Here is a 24,269-nt window from a genome sequence, read left to right on the forward strand (position 1 = left end):
GGCCGGACAAAAGTATTTGCACCCTTTGAAAAATCATGTGATGCTTCTCTCATTTTGTCCAATTACCAGCACCAGTTACTTACCTGTGGCACATAACAGGTAGCGGCAATAGCTAAATCGCACTTGCAGCCAGTCAAAATGGATTAAAGTTGACTCAACCTCTGTCCTGTGTCCATTTGTGTACCACATTGATCATGGAGAAAAGAAAGAAGACCAAAAAACTGTCTGAGGACTTGAGAAGCAAAATTGCGAGAAAGCTTGGTCAATCTCAAGGCTGCAAGTCCACATCCAAAGACCTGAATGTTCCTGTGTCTACCGTGTGCATTAATAAGTGTAAAGCCCTTGGCACTGTGGCTAACATCCCTAGATGTGGTCGAAAAAAAAAATTGACGAGAGATTTCAACGAAAGATTGTGCGGATGGTGAATAAAGAACCTCGACTAACATCCAAACAAGTTCAAGCTGTCAACAGTGTCAACCCGTACTATCCATCGGCGTCTGAATGAAAAGGGACTCTATGGTAGCATAGCCAGGAAGACCCCACTTTTGACACAGAGACATAAAAAAGTCAGGCTGGGGTTTGCCAAAACTTACCTGAGAAACCCAAAAACGTTTTGGAAGAATGTTCTCTGGTCAGATGAGACAAAAGTAGAGCTTTTTGGTAAAAGGCATCAACATAGAGTTTACAGTGGGGGAAAATTAGGCCTTCAGAGAAAAGAACACAGTCTCCACAGTCAAACATGACGGAGGCTCCCTAATGTTTTGGGGTTGCTTTGCTTCCTCTGGCACTGGACTGCTTCACTGTGTGCATGGTATTATGAAGTCTGAAGACTACCAACAAATTTTGCAGCATAATGTAGGGCCCAGTGTGAGAAGGCTGGGTCTCCCTCAGAGGTCATGGGTCTTCCAGCAGGACGATGCCCCGAAACACACTTAAAAAAGCACTAGAAAATGGTTTGAGAGAAAGCAATGGAGACTTCTAAAGTGGCCAGCAATGAGTCCAGACCTGAATCCCTTAGAAGACATATGGAGAGATCTGAAAATGGCAGTTTGGAGAAGGCACCCTTTAAATCTCAGAGACTTGGAGCAGTTGGCCAACTATTCCAGCAGAGCATTGTAAGAAACTCATTGATGGATATAGGAAGCGGTTGTTCGCAATTATTTTGTCCAAAGGTTGTGCTACCAAGTATTAGACTGAGGGTGTCAATACTTTTGTCCAGGCCATTTTTGGAGTTTTGTGTAAAATGATAAGGATTCTTTTTTTTTTTTTTCATTCGCTTTTGTGTTTTTTCATTGCAAGCAAAATAAATGAAGATATTACTACCAAAGCATTTGTAATTGCAATCATTATCTAACAGAATTGCAGGGGCACCAATACTTTTGGCCACCAGTGTATATGTACTGTTATTATTATACTGTACTGTAACTTATTGCATGACCATATTAGGCCAAAAAGATGACATACTGTAAATCGAATTCAGTCCAGAACACTACTATCAAACATAACCCGTCCATAGAGGATGATCGCCATCTAGTGGAGAAAAAACATTAACCCTGATTGGTATAATGGAGTCGTGGTTTTTGTTGCGATGTTTCAGTGGTGAAACTGAGACAGCCTTTGTCGGCATCTCTGGCAAAAATAAAGTCAAAATGTATAATAAAGAGGAAAAATGTAACTAATAGTGTATCCCAAAGTAGCGAAGTAAAAGTAATGTTTCTGCTTCACAAATCTACTCAAGCAAAATTAAAAAGTATTGCGTGTTAAAAATGCTCTAAAAAGTACATTTTTCTCAAAAAGTTACTCAAGTAAATGTAACGCGTTCCAACCCACCTCTGCAAAACACCACTGTACTGAATAGAAAAGTGACTGACACACTTCAAATCCAAAGGGCTTTAGCAAATATGCATCTTTTTGAGGGAATAAATCATTTTAGTCTGTGACTTAAAGGTCCATGTGATTATTGAGCTGGATCTGACAAAAGTAAGTCAGCAATGACAAGCACATTTTCAAAAAGAATTTATACAATTGTACATTTATTTAATTAAAATAAAGGATTTTGCTATATACTGTAAAAAAAAAATTTTTTTTAATGTCACGTGTTCGGAGTACGTGGGTCTTTCATTGACAAAACGTATCCAGGCTATCTCATCTAAAGACTGTCTATAATCAATTAATGACTTGGTCACCATAATTACCGAGGTAATTGGCCAAATCCATAGCACATTTAAACGTTTAACCCATTATCGACTGTGAAAAGGAAAAAAATTGCCATCCATCCAGAATGGCCACGACCTGACAAGTTGCCAGGATGTAGTCATGTGCTCAGTAAAAGGGTCAATAGAAAGAAAACCAAACACTGTCATCAGTTAATTTAAGAAATAAACCCGGACATTATGCAAAAAGTGGACATGTCCAGGAAAAGAGGCTATTTGGTCAGCCTAAGTTGTGTAGCCCTAAATAGCATATACTGAAATCTACATAAATATCAGTGAAGCATGAAAAAATATACAGTATATACTGTTGCACACAGCTTCCCGAAGGTTCTTAAGGAAAAAAAACAAGGCAAAAACAAATGCCATCAGTGTTTTAATAATGCACATTTTACGGTTACTGTTGTACTTGTCTGTCTCCTTAATTTCCCGAAAAGAAGGTAAACTATATTTGTTGTTCCTCATAGCAAATGTGTTCACACGATGAAACGGGTTTATCAACCAGATTTACAGGTTTAAAACTGGATATAGAATCGAAACGGGAAGTAAAAGTGTAGCACGCATACATTCTAGTCGTGATCAATCTTTCAGATTTATTTTTATTTTTAAATAACGAGTACTTCTTTCTGCTGTCGCCAAAATCCTGAAGATTGTTTTTAGTTTAGATATGAAGTTCTCTACTTCAATTATCCTGATGCTCAACTGCCTGGGTACTTGTTCAAAAGGTAGGAATTACAGTATGTCAACATGTTTTCATGTGAAAGTCTATTACTGAACATAGCATTTTCTTTTAAGTGATGGTTTAACACAATTTTTATTTCTGTATGTTTCAGTTCTCTTCAAAGGCGATTTACACACTGCCTGCTCCCCTCACAAAGCATCAGAAATTGTCACAGTCAACGGCAATGAGGTTTTATATGTTGACCTAATCCAAAGGGAGCTCTTTTACACTCTTCCCACATTTATTACTCTTGATCCAAGTAAAATTTCTGGACTATCTTACAAAGATGTCACGAGGAGCATTGCAGTCTGCCATCACCTGATTGACATTATACAAGAAGAGATCAAATATCCAGGAGATGTGGAAGGTAAAAAAAAAACTTTAATTTTTTTCATCCCTGACATTCATACGGAATAATTAAACATATTTTTGCAGTTATCAAAGGCCAAATACTACAACGCTTAACTGCTATCGTAGCATAGTTATGTCTGCTGGTCAATAATATCTTTTTGATATTGCCCCCTATAGAACCTCCACAGACTGTCATCTACCCTGCAGATGAGCTTGAGCTCGATAAAGAAAACACCATGATCTGCCTAATAGATCATTTCTTCCCGCCAAACATCGAAGTTCACTGGACCAAAAATGGCATTGTTGTGTCAGAAGGGGTTACAATAAGTCGATATTACTACAATGATGACGTCACCTTCCACCTATTATCAACGCTGACATTCACACCAAAAGAGGGGGACATTTATCGCTGCACAGTGGAGCACCCAGCCCTAGATGAGCCGAAAATTACATTATTTGGTAAATGATTTCTATTATTTCAAGGTTTAGATTATAGAAGCAGGATACCTGATCAAGTAAAAAACAATGTTCATTGTGTCTTCCATTGTGACAGAGGTTCAGTTGACTTATCCCAACATTGGACCAGATGTTCTCTGTGGCATAGGCCTGACTGTGGCTGTATTTGGAATTGCAGCTGGAGTTTTTTGGGGACTCAAAGGACACTACGCAAGAACTGTTTTCTGATTATTTCTTGCATAATGCATAAAATTTAATAGCAGTCTAATTATAACCTATTACAAGCCACTCATTCAACTCATTGACGGCGCTAGACGTCCAATCCATTTTGACTGGATTGAATGGATTAGAGGTCTAGCACCGTAAGTGGCACTGAAATATGAACGTTCACAGCTACGCCTTTTAGTTTAAATGAATTGGACATCTATCATTAAGTACCATGGTGGAGGGGTCAACTTTAGATAGAGATAAATTTATTAACAGACTCAAGGTCGAAGCCAAAACCATACAAAAAAAGGAAAGGATTAAACAAACCTAAAAACTAAATAACAATAAAAGGTAAACAACAGTAATACAAAACTAGGTCACCTAGTGACCCACATTTAAAAGGTACCTATACCAGTGTTTCCAGAACAGTGACAAGCAGCATGTAGAACTGTACAAAATATTAGTCAGGCCCAAGAAAATTCACATTTTTAGAACCCTTCAAACGATCAATAAAATTAAACATCAGCACCTTTAGGAGGGACTGAAGAGTATTCACCCGAGCCGCGACAAACATTTCAGAAGCACTGCACCAGCTGGGCCTTTTCAACAAGATTCTCAGTGAGTCATTGTATGTCACTTGCAGTCTCTGAAAACTTATTATAATTTGATCACAACTGCGCGGTGGTGTAGAGGGATGTACAATAGGCCTTGAACAGGGTGAGCTTGACCTCATCAGAGCACTGACCAAATTTTCAGGAGAGAACATTGGGTTGGACATATAATGAGCAACACTGTCGAAATATGTCCTCAGTGTCAGTCAGTGTGTCCGTGGTAATATGACCAATGTATTTTACCTAACTACAGGACTTGACCAGACAACTTAAAATCAGGGAAAACCAACCGTTTGTCCTCCTTGGTTCTTAGAATCATAATGACACTCTTTGATTCATTCTATTTAATGTTGTATAGCTCCCCATACCCGAAACACACATTGAGTAGCTGCTGCAGACCAGCTGAACTTGGGCGAAGTAGCACACAATCATCTGCATACATTAGATGGTTCAGCACCAGCCCACCAATCATGCAGCCAGTTTTACACTTTCTTAACAGTTCCGACAGATTGTTTATATAGTAATTGAATAAAATTGGAGATAGGATGCTTCCTTGTCTAACCCCATTGCTAACTTGGAAGGGGCAGATATACAGTCGTCCCACTTCACCTGCATACTTTGCTGAGAATACCAATATAAAAGAATTCTTATGATATCATTGGGAACTCCCGCTTGGATCAATTTCCTGAACAACTTCCTGTGGTTCACACGGTAAAAAGCCTTGGAAGCGTCTAGAAAACACATGAAAATAGAGGTTTTTCCTCATACAGTTCATAGATTTCATAATACTTGACATGGCACGGGAAATGGGGGCGCTTTATAATTTTAAGTTTTGGCTATAAATATTTTTGGTTATATTGTACTCTTTTTACAGGTAATTTTGAATGAAAGATGCACTTGGGTACACAAATGAAACATGAATCACCTAATTTCAAGAGTACTGTTAGTTTTAGGCTCCTCCCGAAATTTTGTTGTCAACGGCTGTGTGACGAATAGTACAACAGTTTTAATGAAGTCGTCGCTTATAAAACACTCAAACATTTACAGTAACTAGGGTTCAGTTTATGAGAATATACAAAATTTCAGTAACATCCATGACTGAATTGCCACGCCTTTGATTCTGTGCCAGCCCTCAATGCTTTTCACTTTCAGTTTAGTTCCAGTTCGCAGCTTGTCATTGCTACCATGCATATACTCTCACAACTGTGTGTTTTCCTGCTGTTGATCGATGCAGGTAGGTCCATTATTAATACATAACATTTTTTAGACTTTGGGATTTTTATTGTAATAACTGCACAAAGGTGACATATTTCATAAAAATATTCATAATAATGGTTTGCGCAGTTGGAGTTTTACGTGACTCATGCTTAGTTGAGAAAGAGGAGAGTAGCTCTAACGAGCAGCACAGACTTCATAATTATCTTGACAAGTCACATTCCGCAGACATTGTGCTACGCCTTCAAGTAGGGGGCCTGCCCAGAATGGTGTGTCAAGAAATAAAAAGTTGAGAAATGAGAGGGGGCTCTGTTTTGATGTTGTGTTATGATATACTTGATCATAATCAAAAGCAAAAAAAATGGTTTTGACTTTATTTACCTACCCCCTTTTTTTGATTGAAAAAACAGCATTTTTTTGGCCGTTTTTGCATTTTTTGACCATTTCCGCCTAAACCCTGTTTTTTCAGATATGTAATTTTTTATGCAATATTTATCATCTCCATTTGAATCCAGATATTTACTACAGTTGAAAATGGTCCCTTTAAAAATAAAAAAAAAAAAGGTCCTTTTAAAAATTAAACTTATTTAGTTTCCAATAAAACTTTTACTCTTCTAACATGCCAAGACATGCTGCCGGCCATCACAGATCATTAAGAGAACACTTTGTACCCGAACATATTTGAATTGAACTGTTGTACCTTTTTATTGATAACTCCTATTGAGATGGGTCCCAAGACCAGGCATGAGGCTGGTACTAGTCTGGCTGATGTGACAGGTCCAGGAGAACCGATGATACAAACTGAGCTCCCTACCCTCCGGGGTGTCCTGAGGCATGGCATCTACCTGCAGGAAAAGAGGCTGTTGGAGGATGGGGTGGATAGGAGCAACTACAGCATCAACCAGCTGGTCAAGGATGTCAAGGTGGAGTTGGTGGGCTGTTGGCAGAGGGCAAATGCTCAATTCAGTCCCCCAGTCACCATAACAGACAAGTCCATAGAACGGAAAATCCAGGTGGCCTGGACTGCTCTGGAAAACTTCGCCTGGAACAGAGGGAGCATGAAGAGGGAGGAGGACAGGAAGAACTTCCTGGACAAATTGGACTTCCTGTTCAACATTGCCTCCTGCTGACATGAAATCCTCCCCTGCTCAGAGTCCGGGTGTTAGGGATGTCAGAAGGGGTCACACCTGAAGGACTGTAACTGTAGGAGGGAGAAAAGGATTCCGAAGCTGGAACTGGCCTTCATGATGTCTTTGAAGACCAGCCGGCCTCCTGGCCAGAGGGCTTCCATGATGATGGCAGGGCTTGATGTAAAGGAGACTAAGAGGCAACAGAAAGCTGCTGAACGGAAAGAAAAGCATGACAAGATAAAGAAGGCTACTGCAGAGAAGGAAAAGGAACGTCAGAAGGAGTTAGATGACAGAAGGGACGCTGAAGCAGAGCTCTTGCTACAGGAACAGACAAGTAAAGCAACAGCTGAGACGATGGCTGAGGAGATTGTGAAGAAGAGAAACACCCTCAAGATTCCAAATACCGCTCTAGCCACCATCAGGACTGAGGCAACGAACAGACAAGCTGCTGCCATCACCTCGGGATTCATCGAGGACCTGATTGCAGCTGAAATACTGCGAGTTGGAAGTGAGCACCTGGCTGTTGATCCGAAGAAGATTCACCGTGCTAGAGAGGAGGTGATGAGGAAGGTGCAGTCTACAGAGAAGAGGGAGATACTGGAAGGGAATGTGAAGACTATTCTCATAGATTCAAGAATCACCAAGACAAAGGTTCGAGACTTCAATCCAGACACCAACAAGATTTATACATCCATGCAGAACCAGCATATCTACACTATGACGGGTGGAGATGGCCATTTCCTCCACCTCTTCATCAAGGAGAAGGTTCTTGATGACTCCACCATGTCATCATCCCAGGCACTCGCTCTCCAAGTATTTGAGTGGTGCACCAAGTACGGAGTCTCCGATACCCTAGAGTTCATTGCTGGGGACAGCACCAACAGTAACACCGGATACAAGGGCGGAATGTTCCACTTCCTGGAGGAATACCTGGAGAGAAGGCTGTTCTGGATTGTGTGCCAGCTGCACACTAATGAGTTGAAGCTGAGGAAGCTGATCAGCCAGAGGGATGGGAAGACCAGCAGCAAGGATCGGTGGGAGGGAGAGCTGGGGAAGTTGCTACCGACTGTCAGATCTCTGGAGAGAACCCTTAGCTTCCCGGCAATTCCAGGGAAGACAAGTCTCCCTGTTCTTCCTGACAAAATAGTCAAAGACCTCTCCTCAGACCAGCACTATGGATACAGGATCACCAAAGCTATCAGAAGTGGCAAGATGGACAATGATCTTGCTGCACTGACAGTTGGCAAGACCGGACACAGCCGGTGGCTCACCACAGCTAACCTGTTCTGTGACTGGTTGTGCCGCAGTCATGGATTTAAGGGCAAGCTCCTGGCTAGACTGAAGGAGATTGTCTCCTTCATAATTAATGTGTACTTCCCCTGCTGGTTCCAAGTAAAGGTCAACAACAGCTGGGTGGATGCTCCAAGGAATGTCCTATTTGAGCTATCCTGTCCTATTTGAGCTGTCCTGCCTCTACACCCAGCCCAAGGTGGTGCAGTTGACCGTCATGCCGACTGTCCGGTCCTCTGCATGGTTTGCTCATTCTGAGGCAATCCTGGTGACCATGCTCTGCAGTGAGGTGGAGGAGGAGAGGAGGTTCGCAGTCCTAAAGATCACCTCCATCAGGGGGGAGCAGGAGCTGGGAGACACCTCACTCAGGCTGCGCACTCTGCCCTACCTCAACACACAGGCAACCACCCTAGAGAACATGATTGACTGGGAGGGCGCCACCAAGCCTATCGTCACCTGCAAGCTGACCAAGACAGAGTTGCTTGAATTCATGCAGAAGCCCATGGAGGTAGAGTACTTCCCCTGCCACACGCAGGCTATAGAGAGAGCTGTGAAGGAAGTGACAGCTGCGGCCAGTGCTGTGTGTGGCACTGAGAGGAGGGATGGATTCATCCGGGGGAGGGCACAGCACATTGAGCTGGTGCCGAGGCAAGAGCAAGCAGGACCTCATCGGCGACACAAAGCTCGCCATCAAATAGCTTGATTTATTGTGACTGCTCCCTATCTAATGAAATTATAGGTTCTAGAGAAGAGATTATATAGTTTATATATATGTATACAAGTTGTTTTTTTGTATGCATTTCATTTTGTTGAAACATTTAATAAAACATTTTGAAAACAAAAAAATTATTCCAGTTTCTAATGTTAACAAAAAAAAGCTGTTCTCGGCTTCCTTTGTCTTTGCCTGACCGTGGTATTGTATTGTATTGTATTGTATTATGGTGTGGATTTACCATACCAAGCTTAAGGTAGGGATGGTAAGCCTGAATGAGGTCCTGGGATGTAGACAAGCAGTCACATATATGAAAATGTTATTTTGGCAGATATGGTGGAAATACCCCCAAAAGACCAAAGGCTGTCATTTTTGCATGCCAGGAAAAAAAAGTTTTTTCAGAAACTACATGAGAGTTTTATTTTTTATAACAGTTATTGTTGTGAATATTTGGTTTTGAATGGTATTGATGAAAATTACCAGAAAAAAAATACAAATATGGAAAAACTGATTTGGACGGAAATTGTCAAAATAATGCCCCAAAAAAAGCATTTTTCAATCAAAAAAGGGGGTAGGTAACTAAAGTCAAAACCATTTTTTTGTTTTTGATTATTATTAAGTATATCATAAGACAACTTGAAAACGTAGGGCCCCCTCTCATTTCTCCACTTTTTTTTTCTTGACACACCCTAATGGACGGTGCGTGCATGCTATCGATCCATATAAACTTTGAATATAAGCCTAAACGGGGATTATTTATGGATGTTATTTGTGTCCTCTTTTTGAAAAGCAAAATATGATATTCCTGGAGTGACGGATGACAGCCAGCATGTGTGGCCATTTGTTTTGATGCTTCTTTGCATGCGGGTCTTCTTGCTCAGCGCGTGTCGGACTGCGAATTAGTGCACATGCGTAATACTTGAATGGTCTCAATGGACAAAGGCAGTCTGAACAGGCACGCCCAAAAAACAGATATGACAAAAAATCAGATTTGTGCATTCATACCTTGTGCATTGTGCGTTCATACCTGTAGTATGAACCTAGCCACAGTGACATCGGAAGTCAATAAATAATGAGTTATGGTTGTATATGGAATTTAAAATTTATTTGAATATTATTCATAATTGATTCTGCATGTTTTACTCAATTATTATGTTTCTGATGTGAAAATTTAGAAATTTATAAACTTAAACTTATGTCAAATTTGCACTAAATATTAAAAAAAAAAAAAAAAAAAAAAGTTGCTATTTTGGGACAAAACTTAAGTGAAATGTTAAATATTGCTATTGATCCTGAAAAAATCGGTGATTTTTGTGCATCTAGTGTAAAATCTGTCGTCTTTAATCGTCTTTAATTTCTGCAGCAATGCTGACAGCACTCCTGTAACGAGTCACATGACACTTTGGAGGGAAACGGGGTTTGTTGGCTGTTCTTGCCTTCATCCAAACTTCCGGCCTCAAATTTTGTGCAAAGACAAGTAACAACACCAGAACATCTGTGTCTCTGCATTGAATGATGAGCCGCTGAAACCAAGTTTCAGTTACAGTGCCTTGCAAAAGTATTCGGCCCCCTTGAACCTTGCAACCTTTCGCCACATTTCAGGCTTCAAACAAAGATATAGATATATAATATATATATATATATATATATATATATATATATATATATATATATATATTATATAATATAATATAATATATATATATAATATAGATATATATAATAAAGATATAAAATTTTAATTTTTTGTCAAGAATCAACAACAAGTGGGACACAATCGTGAAGTGGAACAAAATTCATTGGATAATTTAAACTTTTTTAACAAATAAAAAACTGAAAAGTGGGGCGTGCAATATTATTCGGCCCCCTTGCGTTAATACTTTGTAGCGCCACCTTTTGCTCCAATTACAGCTGCAAGTTGCTTGGGGTATGTTTCTATCAGTTTTGCACATCGAGAGACTGACATTCTTGCCCATTCTTCCTTGCAAAACAGCTCGAGCTCAGTGAGGTTGGATGGAGAGTGTTTGTGAACAGCAGTCTTCAGCTCTTTCCACGGATTCTCGATTGGATTCAGGTCTGGACTTTGACTTGGCCATTCTAACACCTGGATACGTTTATTTTTTAACCATTCCATTGTAGATTTGGCTTTATGTTTTGGATCATTGTCCTGTTGGAAGATAAATCTCCGTCCCAGTCTCAGGTCTTGTGCAGATACCAAAAGGTTTTCTTCCAGAATGTTCCTGTATTTGGCTGCATCCATCTTCCTGTCAATTTTAACCATCTTCCCTGTCCCTGTTGAAGAAAAGCAGGCCCAAACCATGATGCTGCCCCACCATGTTTGACAGTGGGGATGGTGTGTTCAGGGTGATGAGCTGTGTTGCTTTTACGCCAAACATATCGTTTTGCATTGTGGCCAAAAAGTTCAATTTTGGTTTCATCTGACCAGAGCACCTTCTTCCACATGTTTGGTGTGTCTCCCAGGTGGCTTGTGGCAAACTTTAAACGAGACATTTTATGGATATCTTTGAAAAATGGCTTTCTTCTTGCCACTCTTCCATAGAGGCCAGATTTGTGCAGTGTATGACTGATTGTTGTCCTATGGACAGACTCTCCCACCTCAGCTGTAGATCTCTGCAGTTTATCCAGAGTGATCATGGGCCTCTTGGCTGCATCTCTGATCAGTTTTCTCCTTGTTTGAGAAGAAAGTTTGGAAGGACGGCCGGGTCTTGGTAGATTTGCAGTGGACTGATGCTCCTTCCATTTCAATATGATGGCTTGCACAGTGCTCCTTGAGATGTTTAAAGCTTGGGAAATCTTTTTGTATCCAAATCCGGCTTTAAACTTCTCCACAACAGTATCTCGGACCTGCCTGGTGTGTTCCTTGGTTTTCATAATGCTCTCTGCACTTTAAACAGAACCCTGAGACTATCACAGAGCAGGTGCATTTATACGGAGACTTGATTACACACAGGTGGATTCTATTTATCATCATCGGTCATTTAGGACAACATTGGATCATTCAGAGATCCTCACTGAACTTCTGGAGTGAGTTTGCTGCACTGAAAGTAAAGGGGCCGAATAATATTGCACGCCCCACTTTTCAGTTTTTTATTTGTTAAGAAAGTTTAAATTATTCAATAAATGTTGTTCCACTTCACGATTGTGTCCCACTTGTTGTTGATTCTTGACAAAAAAATTTAATTTCATATCTTTATGGTTGAAGCCTGAAATATGGCAAAAGGTTGCAAGGTTCAAGGGGGCCGAATACTTTTGCAAGGCACTGTATTTACCCTTTTAAACGTTTTTTTTTTCTTTTTTTTTTTTCAATTTTTCTTTGTTTGGATCGATTATTTATCATCTAATATATCGGAGAAAATGCGACAGTAACAAAGAAAAAATACAATTAAGAGATAGTTATGGGGTAGAGATCTGTGACTTTTTTACAGACGTCATTTTTTCATTGTGACATAATTTGTTTAAAAGTTTAAAATATGTTAGTAAAAATTTTTAAAAGTCGTTTTTTTTAACAAAAAAAAATGAGACATCAATTAATGATTCTAAGCTAAAAACGACAGACATTTTGAATAATAAATATAATTGCTGAGCTTCTTTTTATGGCTGGGTTGAAACAAAAGCGGTTGCGCGATGTCTGTAAACGGGGGTTTTCAGGGTAAAACGGACAAATTAAAAATAGTTCGGGGGCTTCATGCGCCATGAATCTGCTATGGCAGCATATAGACATTGTTCCATCAACACAACAGTTGTTTTGGCTTAAAATACAGCAGTTACTTTTAAAGAGGAGTGCAAGAGCAGAAACTGCTTTTTCAGTCTTGTCTGTGTTTTCCGCCATATGTATATTCATAAAAGTTTATTTATTTATTTTTTTTATTATTCTTTGGGAAAAATAGTGAAAAAACATGTCTTATATGTATCTATTTCCATCGCTAAATCTGAATAAATACATTAAACACACATTTAATGTTTCGCGGTTTTTCACTTATCGCAGTGGGTTCTGGTCCCCATTAACCGCGAAAAACGAGGGATCATTATAATCTATTTAATTGTGCTTGTCAAAGTGAAGCTTGCAAAATATATAATTCAGTCAGCCATTTTTTCTGAAGCATGGAGCTTGCGAGGAGTTCCAGTTTATAGTAGTTCATTCTTGACTGCAAGTGTCTCATATTAGGGCTCATCAAACTTGTCCAATATTAGTCTTTGGCTTTCTAAAGTGTTTTTAGATTATCTAATAAATCTTATTTAGAGGTGAGACATTGTGTTTGAGGTAAGCACCCTTCAAACTTGAGAGTTGTAGTTTGCTCATGACTAGTGGGCTTAAATACCTGCTACTAGAGGTGCAACAATTAATCGATGAATCGACAACTAATCAACTAGCAAATTAATCCACAACTATTTTGATAACCAAATTAATCGTTTTGGACCTTCTTCACCTTCAACTTGTCTAAATTCTTGAAATTAACACATAAATATAACTTCTCAGTTGTAAATATCAGATTTCTTCATTATATTTTTGTTAAGTCAAAGTAAGACATGAGCAAAAATCTGCTTTTACTTAGGGAAAAACAATTAACATTTATTCCAATTTTCGGACATCAGTCTAAACTAGCTTCATAATAAGGCTGCAACAACTAATCGATTAAATCGATTACTAAAGTAGTTGCCAACGAATTTGGTAATGGATTTTTGCCAGAAACCATGAACAGTCCCATTTGGGTCCTTGTTTGTGTGTAACGTGAGGGTGCACGCGTGCGCCAGCAATCAGAGCAAGATAGAGTTCCCTGCTATACTCAGGTTGGGCTGCTGACTTAATAATATTACGAAGAATCGCGAGTTAGATTGTATTGTGTGTTGTTTGTGTGCCTCCATCAGAGGTGAATAAATGAAGCCAATTGTATTGTTTGTATTCTTTGTTGATGAGACGTTACTACTTAGCATGGACTGCTAAGCCAGTTAGCATTATGCTAATCTGTGTCTGAAGTGTTTTTTTGTATTGTGTTTTGGAGAAGCATATTAGCAATTGAGTCATTGTTAGATATTAAAGTTGTCTCATTTCTTTCTATAAAGAAACCACACACATAAATTCATTCATAAAGCAAGTTAGAGTCTCCTTTCAACAAAAACTCCCATTCAAACTGTAAATTGTCATACAGGAGAGTGTGCCTTGAAATATGATTGTTTTTATGAGCAACTGTTTGATAAAGAAAACTGATTCATTCGTCAAACCCTTTCTTTTATCCCAGGCAATAGTAGGTGGTTTTATTTACCTGACATGTTTCGGCGGGCACTTCTGCCTTCGTCAGAGGGCGGAAGGGCAGAGGCAAACTGATTCATTCCAGTCTGCCTCCTCCTTATTCGATTTTGCTGTTTGTTTAAAGAAAAATGAGTCATTGACCCAATTTATATCAGCGCTTTGCTCACAACAACAAAAAATGTCAATAAGCAGCAGTTTTTCATTTGAATGAACAGGTTTTTTGTCTGATTTGTGTACTGAGAAATTGTTTTTATGTTGTATAATCAGAACCTTTATTAAAAACCTAAACAAAATGTATGCATTTAAAACAGTTGTAGCCTACAGTTAAAGGGTATGTAGTGCCCTGGGAAAATTTTAATATTCCATCATTTATCCATAAACGCATGCCTTTTGTATTCATATCATGCCACTTCGTGTAATTACACACAAGAAAATGAGAGAAATTTGGCTCGATTGTCAAGCTAAAACGACCGGCGCCCGAGATCTGGCAGATTGTGTGCGTGACGTCACGACAAGTGAAGAGAGTGCCACCGGCCACTAGGGGGGCAGCGCCTGTCTGCATCAATATAATTCCTTCTAGTGAGGGGAGAATTAGGGGTGTTTTGAGCTGTTTATGCTGATGCATTGTGTTCGTCCTTAACATATTCCAGGTTCCCTCATGAAGAAACACCCCTCGTTGTCAATAAAAGAGAATTCAGAATTGACAGTAGCCACGTTTACAAGCTGACTTTTATTCATACCGATTCAAATCATTCCGAATGGAAATTTTACATCAGCTGTTTACATGTCACTTCATCTATTCTGATCCAGCGTTTATATGTGACTGCCTTTATTCCGAAAGGACGTTTGACAACTGCCGTCTGACATGCGCAGATTAATCAAAACAAAGCGTCACGTTGCAAAACATGGCGATCGATCGTCAGATCAGCTGCTGTTTTAACTTTTCGAGTGGAAACAAAACTTCAGAATGATACGCCGTTCATTTAAAAAGTTGTGTGGGTGCGCTGTGCGTGTGCTTGGAAGCCATGTTGCAAGTGACGTTACTTACGTCACCAAGTGACGTCACCACGTCAGTACGGAGCATGTGCAGAAAGAACGCAACCAGACACCATTCCGCTTCCCTGTTTACATGATATAATTTTACTTCTAATCGGTTTGGGAAAAGGAATATTCCACCCCTGTGAATCGGAATGAATTCGGTTTGGGCCTGTTCATTCCGAATGAGGTGTTTATATGGAACACATTTATTCGGTTTGAACATCTAAACCGATTGTAATTGGAATATTTGGCTCCATGTAAACGTGGCAAGTGAGGGGTGTTTCTTCAACAAGAAAAAGGCTCAGTGCTTTAATACTGAATGGTGGCGATGATGGCAGACAATTTCGTTTCTAGTTTCAGCGATGAATCCGACGTAGAAGGACGTAACGAACGTTCATCTAATGGTGACGAGGAGAGTTACGAAGCTTTAATTGGTGTTTTAGGTTACCAATTTGAGCCCAAACGAACGCCAATGCAGCGTAATGAAACGGTCATTGAGGGGAGCAATGACACTGATGAAACATCGGCAGCAGATCGTGTGGGAAACACCAATGATTTGTTTTGCATTTCTTTTAGTGAAACTGATACACCGTGACTGCAAAATAAAGGAATGCATAGAATAATTATCATTTATTGCGCTTTCATAGCTTTTCGCTCTGCCAACAGACACAAATATGAATGGGATCAGAGGATTTGTTATTTGTTATTTTACGAGCGATAATTTATACATGTGTCCAGTCCTGTATCCAATGCGTGACATTTTTTTATTATAAAAGAGTACTCACTCTGGCCATTTCGAGCTTGGCTGCTCCCCTCCTTTGCTTAGCTTTAGCCTCCTTTACCAGTCATCGTCCTCTTTCTTGATATCTCGGGACATTTAGGTGGCTGCACCTGTATGGTCGGCACCGCATCTCCTTTGAGCAGCAGTCTTTTAGCAAAACCCGATTTTTCTTGTCCATAGTTCGAGAAGCTTTCAGGTGGAAAATGCGCACCACAGAAAAGCGTGCCGGAGGCTGTGTCTAGAAAATTAGCCCTCTTTGCCCGGACGAACTTTACCCGTTGTCTGTGTAGTCCAGCTTTTTTTTCGCGTTCAGGAACTCATGGATACTATATTCCGATAAATAACTATTTGTACACCACATAGCACAGCAGTTTTGAACCATTTTTGTGATGTTTTGGTCAAACAAACCCCAACGCTACTCTCTCGTCGTTAAAAAACAAGGGCACCTGGCTCCGCCTCGACTGTCAATCACTTGTCATGAGGTCGCCGCCCCATTCGGCTGTTTCCGGAACACTTTCGGAAATCTTCGTCATTTTCGATCTATTTTCGATAATTGCTCATTAATGTGATTGATTTTTTTGTTAACTTTATCAATATTTGTTATCTTGGCACATAACGCTTCTATTGATGTCTTACACCCCCTTTGCCGCTACATACTCTTTAAGTCAGGAAGCTGTAATAAAATATTATTTTTGAAGAAAATAGTCATCCATTTTGTCTTTATTGTTACTTACAACATGCTTAAAAGAACTTCGAGGTAAATTGTGAAGGTAATTGAAAAAAACGGACATTTATGCGATTAATTGTTTAGTTGATTATCAGATGAATCGATTATCAAAATAATCGTTAGTTGCAGCAGCTCTACCTGCTAGAGTGTGTGCTGTGCAAACCTGATCAGGAACGACAGAAAACGTTCAACCTCTCAGGTTGCATTAAAAATTATTTTGGGGAACTTTCGTTTTGATCATTTATTTGTTTTCTGCACCATTATACAAGTACAGTACATTGTTTAAAATTACAGTGTTTTCTTGGATTTCTTTTTTTTATTTTATTATTTTTTTTAATGAAAATTACAGACCACTCTCATCTTTTTGAGTGTGATTATTGTACTTGCAGAGTCATTGGTTGGTTGCTATATATTTTTTTCTCTCCTCTGTATGAACTGCACAAATTCACAGACATAAATTATTGTCTTCTTCATTCTAATGATTTTGTTTTTAAATCAATATTTGCTTTTGTGTTACAGATGCTCAGTTAAGCTATTTGTTGACTCAATGCCAGGGGACATCCACTGATGGCCATGATGCAGTTCTTCTGTACAAGATCTACTATAACAGGATGCTTTATCTTGAATACAACAGCACATTGGGAAAGGCTATTGGTCACACAAAGGTGGCAAAGGAATTTGCTCAAATTTTAAACATGGGCTCCTATCGGAAAGAAAAAGAAAGAGCACTGCAAAGTTGCAAAAAATATCTCAGACAGTTTGTGGAAACCTTCGACAAGAAAGGTGATCTGTTTTACCCCTGTAGGTCTGAGAACACCAGCCTAATAGTCGGCAACCAGACTAACTCTATTATGTCACTTCCTGTCCACCATATGTCGCAATACGTCATAGTTCTATTGTTTAACATCATTTGATTGCCACATGTTTTTCGGTATTTTGTTGCAGTTGAGCCAAAAGTCCGTTTGCGTTTAGATGAGTCAAAAGCGGCTGGCGAGCATCCATCTTCTCTCATCTGTAGCATGTACAACTTCTACCCAAAAGACATCTTGGTGACATGGCTAAGGAACGGCAAGGTGTTGACGTCTGAAGTTACATCAACTGATTCACTACCCAATGGCAATTGGCTTTATCAGAAGCACTCACACTTGTTCTACACACCAAAATACGGGGAGACTATCAGCTGCATGGTGGAGCACGCTAGCCTCCAGGAGCCCAGGATTTACGATTGGGGTAAGTAGACATAACAGATGACAACATAACACAACACATAAAGTATCTTGGAATCAGTTTTTCCTCCAAAACTTACCATACAGAATTAACTAAGCTAAATCATACACCTCTCTTAGCAAAAATATATGAAGACCTAATACACTGGAATAATCTACTCGTCTCACTTTTGGGCCGGATAGCGACAGTTAAGATGAAAATATTACCACAAATAAATTATTTGTTTTCAATGATCCCCTTTAAACCCACTCAAAAATGGTTTCAAGACCTAGACTCAGCCGTCACAAATTTTACTTTAAGAAAAACAGAATTAGCCTTGCCAACTTGCAAAAAATAAACCAGAGGGGGGCTTAGATGATCCCGATATTCAACACTATTATAAAGCAAATCAAATACAATACCTCATTAAGTAGTTAGATCTTAACACTGAACAACAGTCATGGCTAGAATCAGAGCAAACAGACTGCAATCGAATACAACTGGCAAACCTCTCCTTTATTAGTTCCAATATCAAGAAACATAGCTGCTTCAAGAATCTAATGATAGCATATACCTTGAAAGCCCGGTGGAAATGAATGGAAATTACGCATTCACAATTAGCGCCATGTAAATTTTCACCAATCTGGCACAACCCAGATTTTGGAATTAATAAAATTCCTATTTATTTTAGCACATAGGATGAAATGGGAATAAACCAGTTACAGTATTTGTTTAAAGATAATACTGTATATTCATGTCATATGAAAAAATACTACAAGATTTCCAAATCAGAGGGATAAATTTCCATCAATACAATGAAATTAGGGTAGCCATCAAAAACAAATTCTCATCACTAACGGGTTCGTTAGATCCACCACCTTTCGTAAACAAAATATTAAACATCCATCCTCAACAACAACAAAAACGTAAGTATATAAAGCGTTCTCATGTAACAACTCTGCTTGCCTACCAATTCAAAAATGGAGTAACGACCTTTCGGTCACATTTGATAATAACTATTGGCCCCACATTTGTAAAAATACATTTACAATGACTAAGAATAAGAACCTTCAACTTATACAGTTCAAAATATTCCACAGATGGCATATTACCCAGTCTTAAAAGCACAAAATGGGGTTCTCCTAATCCGATAAATGTACAAGCGGCGACGACGATACTTCAGATACATACTTTCATGCTCTTTGGCAATATAAACCAGTACAAGAGTCACAGGTAATGAGGAAACCCTCTTCCCTTTTGAACTGCATGTCACGCCTGGGTGAGAGTTGTCACGTCTTGGTATATCCTCTTCCTGCTTTATTTTGAAGCCTCACCCTCCTGTTTCCACCACTCACCCTTCCTGCTGTCTCACCTGTCTCTGATTATGATTACCAATTGTTCCCACCTGTGTCCTATTCATCATGTGCTTAAATTGTTTGTCACTCCCTAGTCTCGTGCCAAAGTGTCCTTCGTTTTCACTACAGCCCATATTCATAGTCCAAGATATTCTACGTTCTGAGTTTATTCATAGTATTCTACAGTTTGTTTTTTATTTGAATTTTTTTGAATTTATTGTCATTGTCATCATCATCATCATCATCAACATTAAAATCAACGTCACAAGAAAGAAAGGAGAGAAAAGAGAAAGAGGATGAGAACAGACATGACAAAGGAGACGGAAAAAGCAGAAGCTTATCGGGACCCGTCCCCCAGCCACCAAGATAGCACAAGCAGCATGCTCTCGATCAGTCCAATGACAGTCTAACACATTTCGTTCAAAAGTCATTAATTGCCATGGAGATTTCACATATAGTAATTTAAGTATATTGGATCAGTTCATGTCCAAGTAGGTGAAGGGTGAAGGCCTGGGGTGCTTTGGAGGCTCTCATGTGTTGTATCCACCGTAGAAGATTTCTAGTCAGCGTCCCTTGCCCGGTTTAAGAAATTAGTCATCATCATCTCTGCTTAATCTGCATCTTATGCTTAATGCAAAGTCCTTTGTTATAGTATTCTACTCCAGTGCGTTTTTGCCTGGCTCTCTTATTTCCCGTTTGTACAATTTCATTTCATAGCTTGTTATTTCCTCCTTCTGGAGCGCCCTCAGTTTTCTTACTGCTTCTGATTATTTGTGTTCATTAAAAGACTGAATTCTGCACTTGAGTCCGCTCCATTCCGTCCAAGTGTGACACTGCAGGATTCCATTGTCTCCAAATCTTTGTCTGCTTGGCGATCTGAATACAGTGAATATCTCAAATCATCAAGCCCGTCCACTACTGGCATGTGGGGTTGGGAGTTGTGTCCCCTCTTCCCATCCCTGAAGGCCAGTTAATGGGGGTGCCTGGATCCCAGCAAAGGGGACAATGACCCCTTTGCTGGGCCGCTGGAGGAGGGATGGGCTGCGCTAGCTCCCCCATTTGTGTGCACTCCACCCCTCCCAATCACTTATCTTATAGACCCCCCCCCCTTCTTTCCCTGGTCAACAGGCCCATCACATAGTATCAACCGGAAATACATCTAGCTGACGATAGCGCCAACATATTCATAGTTAGTGTAGGCATTCAATGTATTTCTTTTTGTTGTTTGTGTTTGTTTTCTTTCTTTTCTTCTGTTCCCCCATAACCCCTTCCTGTTCGCTGCTTTGTCTTAATAAACGAGGTACAGTGGGGCAAATAAGTATTTAGTCAACCACTAATTGTGCAAGTTCTCCCACTTTAAAATATTAGAGAGGCCTGTGATTGTCAACATGGTTAAACCTCAACCATGAGAGACAGAATGTGGAGAAAACAAACAGAAAATCACATTGTTTGATTTTTAAAGAATTTATTTGTAAATACTGGTGGAATATAAGTATTTGGTCTTTACCAAAAGTTCATCTCAATACTTTGTTATGTACCCTTTGTTGGCAATAACGGAGTCCAAACGTTTTCTGTAACTCTTCACAAGCTTTTCACACACTGTTGCTGGTATTTTGGCGCATTCCTCCATGCAGATCTCCTCTAGAGCGGTGATGTTTTGGGGCTGTCGTTGGGCAACACGGACTTTGAACTCCCTCCTCACCCCGTGGCGTCAAAATGATAACATGAACGGGGAGCAAAAATCCCAGAACCACACGGGGGGGACCGAGTGAATGACCTACAGAGAGCTGGGACCACAGTAACAAAGGCTACTATCAGTAACACAATGCGCCGCCAGGGACTCAAATCCTGCACTGCCAGACTTGTCCCCCTGCTGAAGAAAGTACACGTCCAGGCCCGTCTGCGGTTCGCTACAGAGCATTTGGATGATCCAGAAGAGGACTGGGAGAATGTGTTATGGTCAGATGAAACCAAAATAAAACTTTTTGGTAGAAACACAGGTTCTCTTGTTTAGAGGAAAAAGAATACTGAATTGCACCATACCCACTTTGAAGCACGGGGGTGGAAACATCATGCTTTGGGGCTGCTTTTCTGCAAAGGAACCAGGATGACTGATCCGTGTAAAGGAAAGAATGAATGAGATTTTGAGTGAAAATCTCCTTCCATCAGCAAGGGCATTGAAGATGAGACGTGGTTGGGTCTTTCAGCATGACAATGATCCCAAACACACAGCCAGGGCAACAAAGGAGTGGCTTTGTAAGAAGCATTTTAAGGTCCTGGAGTGGCCTAGCCAGTCTCCAGGTCTCAACCCCATAGAAAATCTGTAGAGGGGAGCTGAAAGTCCGTGATGCCCAATGACATCCCCAAAACATCACTGCTCCAGAGGAAATCTGCATGGAGGGATGGGCCAAAATACCAGCAACAGTGTGTGAAAAGCTTGTGAAGAGTTACAGAAAACGTTTGGCCTCCGTTATTGCCAACAAAGGGTACATAACAAAGTATTGAGGTGAACTTTTGGTATTGACCAAATACTTATTTTCCACCATGATTTGCAAATACATTCTTTAAAAATCAAACAATGTGATTTTCTGCCCCCCCCCCCCCCCCACACACATTCTGTCTCTCATGGTTGAGGTTTAACCATGAAGACAATTACAGGCCTCTCTAATATTTCCAAATGGGAGAACTTGCACAATTAGTGGTTGACTAAATACTTATTTGCCCCACTGTATGTTGAATGATCACAATGGGAGTATGTCATACTCCAATGTGAAACATTATAACTGTTCAGACCAACCGGAAACTTAGACTTCCATTCTCCGTGTCAAACAGCTGAACAGGACAGGTTTAAAAGGAAAAAAAACACGTCAAAATTTTAAAAGTTAAGATTTAAAAATTGTGTTTTTGCTTTCAAATACAGTAAATGTTAAATGAAGTTGAGAGAGTAATTAAAATACGTAATAAATAAATGAATACATAATATGGGATCTGTGGTAAAGACGCATTGAGGCTTTTTTTTTGTCTGGAATGTCAATAATTTGCAACAATAGACTTTAAAAAAAAAAAAAAAAAAAAAGATGACAACATCACTAAAGTGAACCGACGCCCCCATATATCGACTGCATTTGTGCCTTTCAGTAACATAGTATTAACCCATTGGCCGTCGTTGATGGAGATGAACGTACACTCCAAACAATATAAACTGGGAGGGGCTGAAAGTTAATAGTCATGTTTCAGTGCCAATGACGGCGATAGATGTCCAATCAATATGAACTATGACTGCCGATATTTCTGTCAAACTGATTGGATGTCTATTACAATCAGTTGTGGGCCAATGAGTTAATAATGTCATTGATTAAGGAGTGGTACACTTGCCTGACTTGGATTAAATTAACACTGTCAAATGATTGACAGTATCTTTTGAATGTAGTCTCAGTGTTTTCAGGCCTTTCGCCAAAAATCAGCTAGAATAGACAAATACTACTGTCCCAATTTCAATGGATAAATTATGTTTATCATGTCTTCTATATGTTGTGCTGGAATTTTCAGAGCCCATGTCACAGTCTGTGAGGAATCAGATCGCATTTGGAATAGTGGGTCTGATCGTGGGTCTAGTTTCTTTTTCTGCTGGGCTAATTTACTACATAAAGAATGTTACTGGTAAGTTATCTCTGCAAATTAAGATGAAAAATGTTTTTTTACACTGACAAGTGATTGGAGCTTTAATTTCTTTTTACTACGGGTGGCAATTATTTTTAAAACAGTTTTCCTTCTGATGTACCTAACTAATACTGTATTAGACAGCATTGCAATTTTGTTTCTTATGTAATGCAAAGTACAACAAATAGGCCTACATGAAAGTTCCTGCATCAATGAATTATTGTAAGTTAACAAACAACAACAGCAGCAGCAACAGCAGCAGCAATCGATTGGACAAGATTGTATACTATCTGTGTGTATGTATTTGCTTTATTGGCTATATTTACTTTCCAGGGCAAGAGAGAGCATCTACAAGTGGTGACAGAGAAGATGCAGGGGATGCTCAGAGTCACTTGCACCAAGAATACTAAAAAATAAAAAAATATACAGTACTGCAATGATATGTAGTGGCTGGTCAACAGAGGGCGCTGCTTTACCAGAAAGTACAAATACCATATGATTACATGCATGTAATACACATAATACAAATACTTGATAAAGTTGTTTCATTCATCTCTGTTGGTGTGACATAAAAAAAAATTATAGACATTTACATTTACAGACTTGCTCAAAATCTTAAGACTAGATGAAAAATAGCTAGAATTTACCTTTTTAAGTAGAGTCACATTATGCAAAAGCAAGAAGGGTAGTGTCACAAAAATCACTTTGGAAAAGTAATTTAATGAAAACAACAAACTGAAATAGGCCGTTCTTTAGCAGACCAAAAGTTCAAGACCATTGCTCAAACATTCACAAAAAACTCTCCAAACCAGAACAAAAAAAATCTTGGTAGAACTCAGTCATGAGTAGCTCCACTGTTCTAGTTAATTACTTCAGAAATTCGTTTGGGCATGCTTGATGCGAGTGTTTCCATGAAGCTAATGGAAACATTGTCCAAGTGGTGAAGATGGCTTCAAAAAGAGCATCAACTGTCGGGAACGGATGACCATTTATATAAACTTGCCTTGCCATTCATCTGCAAATGTTCTCTATGGGATTTAAATCAGGGGAACATGCAGGATGGTCCAAAGAATGAAGATGTTATTCTCCCTGAATAAGTCATTCGTCAAGCAAATATTGTGAACTGCAGCTGTTGAAAACCCAGGCTATTACCGCACAGGCAAGGGCCCTCAGTCATCAGGGATCTCTGGTGCAACATCAGCACGTAACCAGCCGCTGTTCGACGAACCTGCACCACCTGTAGCAAACACGCCAGATCATAATCGACACCCTCCACTGTGAAGGGCAGAAAACATCTCAGGTGGGATCTTGTCATGCCAGTAACGTTGAA

General features: G+C 39.6%; 2 protein-coding genes across 2 annotated transcripts; both read left to right on the forward strand.

The window, feature by feature from the left end:
* The first annotated feature begins 2,761 nt into the window (after positions 1-2,761).
* LOC130914658 (H-2 class II histocompatibility antigen, A-U alpha chain-like) lies at positions 2,762-3,977 on the forward strand. The gene is made up of 4 exons (XM_057834069.1): positions 2,762-2,935; positions 3,044-3,298; positions 3,460-3,741; positions 3,836-3,977. The coding sequence occupies exons 1-4, from the start codon at positions 2,878-2,880 to the stop codon at positions 3,964-3,966; spliced, it is 726 nt and encodes a 241-aa protein (XP_057690052.1). The 5' UTR covers positions 2,762-2,877; the 3' UTR covers positions 3,967-3,977.
* Positions 3,978-5,709: 1,732 nt separating this feature from the next.
* On the forward strand, positions 5,710-23,480 carry LOC130914657 (class II histocompatibility antigen, B-L beta chain-like). Its single transcript, XM_057834068.1, has 5 exons — positions 5,710-5,790; positions 17,238-17,501; positions 17,664-17,948; positions 22,829-22,939; positions 23,273-23,480. Exons 1-5 carry the CDS (start codon positions 5,742-5,744, stop codon positions 23,347-23,349), a joined length of 786 nt encoding a protein of 261 aa, XP_057690051.1. The 5' UTR covers positions 5,710-5,741; the 3' UTR covers positions 23,350-23,480.
* Positions 23,481-24,269: the final 789 nt, after the last annotated feature.

The sequence above is a fragment of the Corythoichthys intestinalis genome, chromosome 4 (assembly GCF_030265065.1).
Source record: "Corythoichthys intestinalis isolate RoL2023-P3 chromosome 4, ASM3026506v1, whole genome shotgun sequence".
NCBI classification, from domain to species: domain Eukaryota; kingdom Metazoa; phylum Chordata; class Actinopteri; order Syngnathiformes; family Syngnathidae; genus Corythoichthys; species Corythoichthys intestinalis.